Source organism: Lynx canadensis, chromosome F1, assembly GCF_007474595.2.
Source record: "Lynx canadensis isolate LIC74 chromosome F1, mLynCan4.pri.v2, whole genome shotgun sequence".
Taxonomy (NCBI): Eukaryota; Metazoa; Chordata; class Mammalia; order Carnivora; family Felidae; genus Lynx; species Lynx canadensis.
In genome coordinates, this window is record NC_044319.2 from 10428923 (window position 1) to 10439989 (window position 11067).

At 51.8% G+C, this 11067-nt stretch overlaps 1 protein-coding gene across 1 annotated transcript in view; it reads left to right on the forward strand.

The window, feature by feature from the left end:
- MPZL1 (myelin protein zero like 1) overlaps positions 1–1089 on the forward strand; it is a 63981-nt gene extending 62892 nt beyond the window's left edge. Inside the window, exon 7 of the mRNA XM_030302584.2 lies at positions 753–1089. Coding sequence (XP_030158444.2) covers positions 753–854 — 102 coding nt within the window. The 3' untranslated portion in view covers positions 855–1089. The remainder of the gene's footprint in view (positions 1–752) is intronic.
- The last annotated feature ends 9978 nt before the right edge of the window (positions 1090–11067 follow it).

Below are 11067 nucleotides of genomic sequence, written 5' to 3' on the forward strand. Positions count from 1 at the left end.
CGCAGCCCACCTTCCCTGGCTGCCCCCGCTGGGGCCCTGCAGCCCCCTTCCTCCCTGCTGAGGCCGAGGGGAGGACCTCTTCTACACTCGTCCGTGCAGGGTTTTCTTTGCATCGTAGCTTCTTGGTTTTTTATTTTGAAATAGGAAAAATAGTTACCTGCTCTTAAATATTAAAGAAGCAGTACTTTTATTGGTTATGATAGGATCAGACTAAAAGGATTATACGGTAGGTATGTACATGGGAGAATATTTGAAGTGTTTTTAAGCACCTATTTGTACAAAGCGACCAGTTCAAATCGTTCGTGACTTTGCTGGCATCCAACACACTGGTTTCCTACGTGCAACATTCTGAGGCTCACCGCGTCCGTGGGTCTCAGGCTGGTACAAGTCCCCATCTTCGTCCTCGGATCCCAGTTCCAAGGGTTGAGGAGCCCTGTGACAGGGACTAACATAAGGGCAATTCCTGAGGAGGAATATTGCATTGTATAGAAACTCCCAAACAGATACACAGCCACGCAGAGTAAGGTAACACCTCTGGGCACCAGCATTAACTGTCCCAGAGCAGCCCAGTCTTGGTGATAAAGTCAGTCCTAGACATCCTGCTCCTAAGAGATCTTCTGGAAGACCTTCCGAAGAAGGAACCCTTTACTCTGGAACCCTAATGTTATCACTCTAATGATTGCTTCTGCACCTGCCCTCGAAGGGACCACCCGTTTCCCCAGATCCCTAATAACTGTCCTTCTCTTCTCCAGGGCCCAGTCATATATGCGCAGTTAGACCACTCTGGCGGACATCACAGTGACAAGATTAACAAGTCAGAGTCTGTGGTGTATGCGGACATCCGGAAAAATTGAGAGAAGACCCAGAACGTGTCCTAAGCAAGAAGCAGATCCAAACTGGACTCTTACGCAGCAAGTGTAGCCCGTGACCACGTGTGGCCTTGGAGACCTGGGCAAGGACGAGCACACGTGTATTCACGGAGGGAGGAAAAGACGTGTATAGACGATATGCGTGACTATTCTATTTAATCCGATGTGGGGAGCCAGTGTTGCATGATGAAAAGATGCTATGACTCTACGTGTATATAAATTGTCTTGCTGTTTTGTGCTTTCCTTCAGGGTCATTTACAGTTGAGCAAAGTCAGAAACATTCCTGTCGCTGTGCTTTAGGTGTGGTTTGCCTTACCGGAGGTGGTAGCCGATCTTTGTATTCGAGTAGACGTGGCCCTTTGGTCTAAGGGCTTAACCGGTCTTAGCTTTTATTGGGGTTGGAGAATGAGGATACCGGTGACGGGAGCACGTCCAGGGTGGCCTCTACCCAGTGTCTGCACCACCTGTTCGGCTGTCGTTTTTAGAAAACATCCACGAGCTCTGCCACTTGGACACCGTTTGAGGGTTTTTGTTGGTGTTTGTCTCTCTAAAATCCAGGCGTGGGTTTCTTTGTTTTTGTTCTTGTTTTTTGCTTCGTGTGTGAGACTTACTTTAACGTCACGCCCTTTATCTTACCAGTGTGTGGACCCATCATAGCAAGACTAGCAAAGGGTGAATGCCAAGGTCACTTCTTTCCAGGTACTTTCAGATCAATGCCATACACGCAACTGAAGTAGAAAAGTCAGGCCCTGCTTGAGGAGTGCGGTAGCGTTTGGAGGCTAAAAGGTACCACTTAACATTCTTTGCCAGAGTCCTTGCTGCCTGAAATGAGGGTCCCCAGACAGCGGAAGGAGACAAGCTTCATTTCCTTTTAAGTGGGCACAAATGGGCTAATTGGAAAGCCAGCCCGTGGTACCCCAGAGCTCTCGCTGGAGAATCGGCCTTGTAAAAGCTTCTGTCATCATTCCAGCAAGAGGCAGCGTCCGTCGTGGCTTTGCAATAGCTTCTCGGTGCCTCAGAGACCTCGGAGGTTCAGGACAGTCTAGGTTTTGTTAAATCAGCAAGCAGGGCTGTAAGCACCATTCTTTCGGGAATCTCTTCTCATTCCCGTTTTGGGGCTTTTTTTGGTGGTTTGTTTCTGGTTTTCCTTTTCTTTTTTGGCTTTTCCTTTTCTTCCCACTCTTTCCCATTCACATGGAATTGGTAAGCAATGAGATGAGGAAAAATCTAGACACTTTGGGTATTCTTTCCAGTAACTCACTTTCTTCCACTGACTACCCCCACCCCCTGTCTGGCCTCTGAGTTTTTATCTTTTGCTGGGAGTGAAAAGCATGGTGAAGGTCCTCGAGCACATTTACATTGTCATTCCCCCTTTTTCTAGATTATTTTGTTTTAACAGAATTTAACAGGCCCCCAGCCAGCCAGGGACGCAGAGGGCTCACCCCGAGACATTTCTGCAAAGCGGTCGACTTTTGCCTGGCGTCCTAAAACTTCCTTGCGTCCATTGTGAGAACTACAGGAGCCTTTAAAAGACGTGTGTGTGTGTGTGTGTGTGTGTGTGTGTGTGTTGGGGAGGGTGGGGGGTGCGGGGATTGTCACCCTTCTTCAAACTGATGCCAAGTTAACAATATTCTTGGCAAACCTTTGCCACTGTGAGAATCTGTGACCAAGACTGTTTTTAAGGCAGAAAGAACACAAATTGTTGAGAGACCGAGTGTGTCCCTTTCGACGTGTAATGGTTCCTTACAGTCGCTTCTTACAGAGAAAGGGCCACTCTCCTTTTTCTGCACAGGTCCTGTGAATAAAGCATACATTCCTGACACCTCCTGACAGCAGGAGTCCCGATTCCTTCCTTTCCTTGCCGGGAGTGCTCGTGAAGCTGCCACCCGGAACCAGCCCCGCGCGCCCCGCCTCCCCCACCCCTGAGGTTGCCTCCCGCCAGGCCAGGCGCCCTCCCCACCCGGCCAGACACCTCCAGACAGCACGTGCACGGTGGCCGAGAGTCCCCCACCACGCTGCAGCGCCCCCACCCCGCTGGGTCCGCGGGGCAGGCTTGTCTGGAGGAAGCTGCTAGCAACTGGGGTAGAGCGCCTCGGGGGCAGGGCTTTTGCCTAACCTCCTGTGGATTTTTGGGCCCTTCCTCTTGCCTGCCAGCGTGCGTGGGCCTGGCCACACAGGACACAGGCCTGGCCACACAGGACACTGACCCAGTTGCCTTTTCCGTGTCCAATTATTGGCAGAATGAGACCTTTTAAAGTTACACGTGATTTTTGTAGGGGGCCACCTAGAAGGGATTAGAGGTGCGAATTCCAAACCACCTGTAGTGTTTCGATGGAAATGTATCCGGCTAGGGGAAAAACCATCAAGTTCATTATTAATTTTTTGTTTTTTTTCCTTTCTCGATTGTACCTTTGTGAATATTTTAATACATCTTTTTCAATTACTGAACTGTGTCGTGTGTTCATTTTGAACCAAGGAGAGAAAGAGAGAAAAGCCTTTTCGCTCCTCCCACTCCGGCCACACTGGCCTCCTCCTTCTTCAGAAACACCAGACATGTGCCGGCCGCGGGCCCTTTGCACCTGCCGCCCCCTCTCTGCCTGGAACGCATCCTGCACCTGTAGGTGTGGTTTGCTCCCTCACTTCCTTGAAGCGTCTGCTCAGATGTCACCTCCCGGAGACATTGTGCCACATACAGAGCAACCTCACCCACCCCCTGCCGCTGGCCCTCCCTAGCCCCCTTACTCCCACCTCGTTCTTCTCCCTCTGTCCAGCTGTACGTGTGCTGCTCTGTTTTCCCCTGGTAGCAGAAGCACCAGAACTTTGCTGTTTTGTTCACTGCTCCGTCTTCAGTGCACAGGATAGTACCTGGCACCTGGGGGCTGAGCAAATGTTCACTGGTTGGATGATAGTGGCTATTCCTTCAACAGAGTTATGTTGAGAACTGTCCCGTGCCAAGCAGTGTGCCAAGATTAGGAAATAAAATGAACAAGACCTAGCTCCTCAAGGACCTTGCCACAGAGTAGGAGTGACAGGGGACATAACAGAAATAACTAAGAGCTACTAAGGACTTGCTACGTGCCAGGCACGTTGCGTTGCTTACTCTGTGTTGCATTATGAGTTTACGCTGGTTGTACTCATCTTAGACCCGCTTTTAGACAGTGTCACGCTTAGGGTATATAACTTGTCCAGGGTCACTCGGCTAATCAGATCCAGAGAGGCAGGGCCGGGCCTGGGGCTGTTTGATCCCAAGCCCTGTTCTTAACCACTGCGCCCTTGGCATAGCTCAAAAAAAGAAAAAGGAAAAAAAAAGAAGATCTCTTCCTTATTCAAATAAGCGTGCTGTGTGCCTGAAATAGTTTTCTGTGTTCCTTAAGAGCCGGGTGGGGGTGCAGTGAGGGAGGTGGTTAAGCCGTTGCTGGAGGCCCAGGGGCCTGAACCTCAGTTTGGAAAACTATATGGGGACAACCTGTTGAGAGCGGTGTCACAAGTAACGTCTTACTAATAAGCATGGATTTCCTAAGATTTATTAATTTAGTAAATTACCGTGGAATTTACTGCGAGTAATGGAAACTCGCAGGTGTTCTGCGGGTTCCGCCCCAGTGGGAACTGAACCCTGGGGCGGTCCCGCCAGCCGAGGCGCTGGTCTCCGAGCTGCACAGGGAACCTGCCAACCAGATAGGTGACTTCTGAGGGCGGCCACGGCCCGGGTGAGCTGCTTGGGCGGTACCCAAAGAGGAGACCTCACGCTCTTACCCCCTTGATGCTGAAGGCTCCCTCCCGATCCTTCTGGGCGATTCTAGTGCTAACCAGCTTGGATTTAGGAACCGGATGATGTCATCCTCCCGACTGTCCATGGAAGCTGAGGGGGCAACCTCACGGAGGAGGAAAGTGGCATTTGTAGTGTTGGTGGAGGTGGCATAAGGAACTGACCACCTGTTTCCTGGCAGGTTCCCACGCAGACACATTTTTCCTGTATATTCAAGATCGTGGCATAAAGAATTTCAAACAGGCACAAAAGAGAACAGTAAAGCCCATCCTCAGCGACTTTTTCCTCTTTTCCGAATTAAAACAAATCCCAAAACATGTCAGCTCACCCCTACATTCTTTGATGGGCATCTTGTAAAAATATGTACGTTTACGGGGCACCTGGTGGCTCAGTCGGTTAAGCGTCCGACTCTTGACTCTGGTTCAAGGTCACGATCTCACGGTTTATGAGTTGGAGCCCCGCGTTGGGCTCTGAGCCGATGGTGCAAAGCCTGCTTGAAATTCTCTCTCTCCTCTCTGCCCTTTCCCTGCTCGTGTTCTCTCGCTCTCAAAATAAACTTAAAAAAAAAAAGAAAGAAAAATATGTACATTTTCTTACATAACCATAATACCTTGTCGCATTTAACAGAAACATTTTTTTTTTTTTTATTTTTATTTTATGTTAGAGAATGAGACTGTGAAAGAGGAAGACGGAGAGAGAGTCTTAATCAGGCTCCTTGCTCAGCACGGAGCCTAACATGGGGCTCAATCTCACGACCATGAGACCGTGACCTGAGCCAAAATCGAGAGTTGGTCGCTTAACCACCTGAGCCCCCCAGCCGCCCCCAGAAGCATTTTTTTAAAAAACGCATTTCAACAGTTCTTTGATGTCATCTAATACTCAAATTTCCCCGTCTCAGAAATGGCATCTTACAAATGGTTTCTTCAAGTGAGGGTCCAAACGTGGCTCCGGTGAAGACTTCCCTGCCTGTTTCACACACAGGAGCCTAGTACCCTGCAGTTCTCTCCCTCAGCACTGTCAGGCTTCTGTGTGAGGAGGGAAAGAACCAGGCCATTAACACCCATGGGGCCTTCCCTTGGATAGATGCGCCGTATTTAAATTTTTTTTTAATGTTTATTTTAGAGAGAGAGGATGAGCAGGGGAGGGGCAGAGAGAGAGGGAGACACAGAATCGGAAACAGGCTCCAGGCTCCGAGCCGTCAGCCCAGAGCCCGACGCGGGGCTCGAACTCACGGACCGCGAGATCGTGACCTGAGCCGAAGTCGGACGCTTAACCGACGGAGCCACCCAGGCGCCCCGATGTGCCGTATTTGAAACGACTTCTGACTTTGTGGATGTTTCGATTGTCTCCAGTTGCCTTGTTTCTGTCCATCCCAAGTGGTACTGTAATTGTCACGTGTTAGGAACTACTGAAAAAAAAAAGGCAAAGGTAAATTATTTGCAGCTACGGAGACGCAGCGCGGGTCGAGACGCGTCCTCCCGGCCCCCTGGCAGGGGGACCTGATGTCTGAGGGTCACGACGGTGGCTTTCAAGCTCACCTCCCTGTCACATCCTTCTGAAAGCCATCGGGGACTGGCAGAAGGGCCACCGACTGGAGCTGTGGGAACAACTGAGGGCGGGAGGCGGGCGGGACCCCCAGCACCCAGAGGGGGCCCCGGCTGTGTTTACAAGGAAGGAAACGAGCCGTTCAAGCTCCCAGAGGGGCTGCCGCTTCCAGCCTGTTTCCTCCCGCAAACAGGATGTTTAACTATTGTCCCTTCTTGGCTCCAATTTGGGTTGGATTGTCGGTTCCTCACAGACCTTGTGGACCGGCCTGCCGGGCTCCTGAACGTAAGGAAGGGGCTGGGTTCTTTTTTTTTTTTTTTTTTTAATCTCTACAATTGGGAAGAGGAAGTTTGGCAGATTTAATATTCCCACATCTGCGTTGGAGCCCCGCCCTCCAGCACTGTGTGCCTGACACATTTGGGGTGATTCTGAACCCGAATCTCTGCTGAGGAAGTGGGGGACAGGGCAAAGCCAAGGCCAGCTTGCTGAAGGTCTGAGGTTTGCCTTCTCCTTGATACGGACTCCAAGGACACAGAGTTTTGAATCTAGACCCATTCTTGGTTCTTTCTCCGGCTTTGCATAATCTTTTTTTTTTTTAACGTTTATTTATTTTTGAGACAGAGAGAGACAGCATGAACGGGGGAGGAGCAGAGAGAGAGGGAGACACAGAATCGGAAGCAGGCTCCAGGCTCTGAGCCATCAGCCCAGAGCCCGACGCGGGGCTCGAACTCACGGACCGCGAGATGGTGACCCGAGCTGAAGTCGGACGCTTAACCGACGGAGCCACCCAGGAGCCCCTCATTTTTTTTTTTTTTTTGAAATCATAGTTCCTTTCAACTAGATAAAAGAAACATAAATTTTTAATTTATGTTGAGGGGAATCTCTTAGAATGTACAACAGCCCCCGAGGAATGTGGAACATTTTGCAAAACCCTGCCCTTGGCTCTTGCTGGCCCAGCAGAACCCCAGAGGGTTTGTTTATAACATGTCTGGACGTTCCTATCTGAGTAAAAGCCCCGGCCTTTGCTCTGTGTGAGCGATTCCTGAAGATAGTTGCTCTGCCAGAGGGAGAAATGTTTCTGAAAAGCCTGCCCAAGGATTTTCGTCCCGAAGAATGTAAAATGTCTGCGGGCCACACGGGTACTGGTGGCCAGCACGGGCCGCCCTGTGTCCCTGCGCCCAGGCAGCCCAGCCGAGCTCCGGGGTTCAAGCTTGTGGAACAGCACCGCATCCTGGAACAGAGCTCACAAGGCAGGCGGCGCAGCCTGAATCCCTCTGACACAGGACACCTCAGGACATGCCAGGCTCTCGGAGAGGAAGCTGAGCTAATGACTTCGTGTTGGCCCAGTGAGGTTGCACCAGAGAGAAGAAAGCCCGTGGGACAGAAGGAAACAGGAAGAGAGCTCACACCTGGCTAGAAATAACTGGCCTCCTTCCATGTCCTGTCTAAAAAAAAAAGAAAGAAAGAAAGAAAAAAGTACCATGAGAGAAACCGAACGATCTGCGTTCCTATTGTAGGTTTTGTCTATTTCGATTCATTTCAAGCTTTTAGATTATGGCTCTTCCAGGACTGCCCTCCGTGCCTTCTCCTCCCTGTCAGCAGGCATGCATCAAAGCCATTGCAAAATGCAACCCCTTCCCCTGGAGGCCGGGGGATGATAGGAAGGAGGACACCAGCGTGCGCCCTGGGCACTAGACCGACATCAAATGTGTTGTTAAGCACCAGTTGGACGTCCTGGAATCACATTAATTGGAGAAATACATATGGATGAGAGGTGTAGGCGATCCAGCCTGATACATTTTCTCTTCTCCCCTCTGATCCAAGCTGCTACCATTCTTTGCTATAGAAACGTCCCAGTTCAACCTTTGGGGGTTCTGCTTTGGCGTTTTTAAGGTCAACGAAATTACTGTGGCGGCCAGTGGCCTCACGCGGCCGTTTACATTTAAATGATGTAAGATGAAATCAGACTTAAAACTCAGATCCACGGTCACACTAACCACACTTCAAGCGCTCGGTGGCTACCTATGGCGTGGGACAGTACTGGACAGTGCAGAGATAGGACGTTCCTGCCTCACAGAAAGTTCTGTTGCACAGTGCTGGGGTAGACGGTGAGGGGGCCGGCAGGCCTTTGGTTAGCTGTGCACATATGCTCATGGAAGACTGGTGAAGGCTGTTCCAGCTGGGAAGAAGAGCCCAGAGGTTCAGGGTGAGAGAGAGAGAGAGAGAGAGGCCAGCGTGATTGCAACATTGGATTTGGCGGGGAGCCAGGCCTTGAGAGCCTGGTTAAGAAACTGGGATGTTGTCCTGAAGGCAAATCGGGTTTTACACAGGGGACAGAGCAGTAGCAAACGGGGATGTGCAGGTTAGCAAACTCACCCCGCCCGCCCGCCGGTAGGGGAACCGCAATCTGAAACCGGAAGGGGAGTGCCTTGCGTGGCTGTTGGAGGAGCTCAGTCACAGACGACCAATTGGATTTTCAGCGGCAGTGGGAAAGCAGATGGTCAGGGGGGCCTGAGGGTCAGGGAGAGTGTGAAAGGGCTTTGGCAGATACAGAGACCGGCAGGGGCTGGAGAGAGAAGACTCGGGAGGAACAGTGACCAGCGCCCCCGACCCATGGGAAGCTGGGTCACGAGCAGGGGATCCTGGGGGAGCTGGGGGCTGGGGCGGAGGCAAGAGGGGGTGATGTAATAGTCCATCTAGCAACTGCTAGAAGATGCGAGTGCCTGGCCCTTCCCAGTTCCCAGTTTACTGGGCTTCTCCCTATGTATTTGTGATTTTTGAGCACCCTCCTTGAGAGGCCAGTCTCTGAGTTCAGTGCGTTCTACCTCCTCTCAAATCAAAGACCTTATCTCCATTTCTGCTGCGCCTTCCCTCCTGCAGGATAAGGTCCCAGCCCCAGGCCGACTGGTCCAGGAGGGCTTTAGCCCCGAAAAGCAACCCCCTGCCTCCCACATCATCATGTCCCCCCCTCCCTCCCCCACCCCCACTCAGTGGAGCTCGTTCAGACCAAGTGGGAGGACCATGGCTTCCAAAACCTCTCCAGCACCGAATACCAGGTCCCCACCTGGAAAGGTCCTATGTCTTCTTCCAGGAAGCTCCCTAGAAACTTCTAAAGCCATGTTAGGGTGCGTGCCCCCCCATTTTGTTCTCCCACAAACCCTATGCGGTCCGCTTCGTAACTCTGCATTTTCATTGCCTGCTTGTTCCTTCTGCGGAATTCTGAGTGTCTTACCTGAATTAACTCCTATCAACCTTATTATAAGATGGAGAGTATTAAATCCCCACTTGAAAACAACAGAACTGGGGCGCCTGGGTGGTTCAGTCAGTTAAGCATCCCGCTCTTGGTTTCAGCTCAGGTCATGATCTCACTGTTCGTGGGTTCGAGTCCCATGTCGGGCTCTGCACTGATGGTGTGGAGCCTGCTGGGGATTCTGTCTCCCTCTCTACCCCTCCCCCTGCATGCACTCTCTCTCTCTCCCTCAAAAAATAAACTTTTTTAATATTTTTTTTAATGTTTGTTTATTTTTGAGAGAGAGAGGCAGAGCGCGAGCGGAGAAGGGACAGAGACAGAGAGAGAGGGAGACACAGAATCCGAGCTGTCAGCACGGAGCCCGACGCGGGGCTCGAACCCACGAACCACGAGCTCATGACCCGAGCCGAGGTCGGATGCCCAACCGACTGAGCCACCCAGGCGCCCCTCAAAAAATAAACTTTAAAAAAAAAAAAGTTAAAAAAAAGTAAAACAACGGAACTGACACACAAACAGGTTGAATAACTTGCCCAGGCTAGCAACTGGCAGTGTGGAGATCCAGTGCGGTGATGTCCCAGGCCCGCACGTGTCCCCTCCGTGCCGGCTGGTTCTCATCGGTCCTTGCAGCGGCAGCACAGAGCCGGGCCCGTGCGGTCGATGTCAAGGAAATTTTGTTAATCTCCACGAGGGTCCACATAGTTCACGCGTTCAGTAAATACTAGGTTCCTACCCCTCAGGGGGCCGGGAGGAATGAACTCGAGATGATCAAATGAAAATGTTAACACATTCATCAGTTTGCCAGCGCTTTCCGAGCGCTGTCTGCCCAGGCACGCGGCCTGAATGTGGGCCGAGCCCCTGCCCTCCAGGAGTTCATACCCTGGTGCGGGAGCCTTCAAGGCTCATGTTTAATAACACGGGATAGATCATCACTTCTCCGTTCCTCTCTGTTCCCGAAGCCTTCACGGCTTCTGTGTCTTCTGAAAAGAAGTCTCAGCCGAATCTACCTCCTCCAGCGATGCCCCTGGAAGGCACGAGCACCTCAGGAGCAGAAGTGCTTCTAAGGCGTGAGGCCGCGAGCCTGGAACTTGACGAGGGGCAGGGAGGAGGACAGACTCACCTCCAGGACAGCACAGCCTCTGCAGAATGCCACCCCCCCCCCCACACCACCCGACGCTTGGCCTACGTCTCCCATAAGCTGGAGTCACACACCTGTTTTCTGTTGGCCACGGCGGGGCTCACGCCTGTCCCCGCCTGTGCTCGCCCAGGCTCTCCTATACCCCCCACTTGCCCTCCACCCACTCCAGGGAGGGACCGTGTAACCAAAATGACTTCCTTTCTCAGGCAGTTCCCCTAAGCCTTCTCAGCCGGCTGGCTTTTGTGTGCGCTGCTCCCCTCCCCCTCGCCCTCGTCTAATCCCCGAACAGCAGCTACACCAGCTTTACCCATGTGCCTTCCTCCGGAAAGTTCGTGAGCTTGCCCAGGCCAAGAACTGGTCTTTTCGGTCTCCGTATCGCAACCTCCGCTACTGAATCCGTTCCTGGTACTCGGTGATTAGTCAAGACAGGTCAGGGCCCCTGGGTGGCTCAGTCGGTTAAGCGTCTGACTTCAGCTAATGTCATGATCCCAAGGTTCGTGAG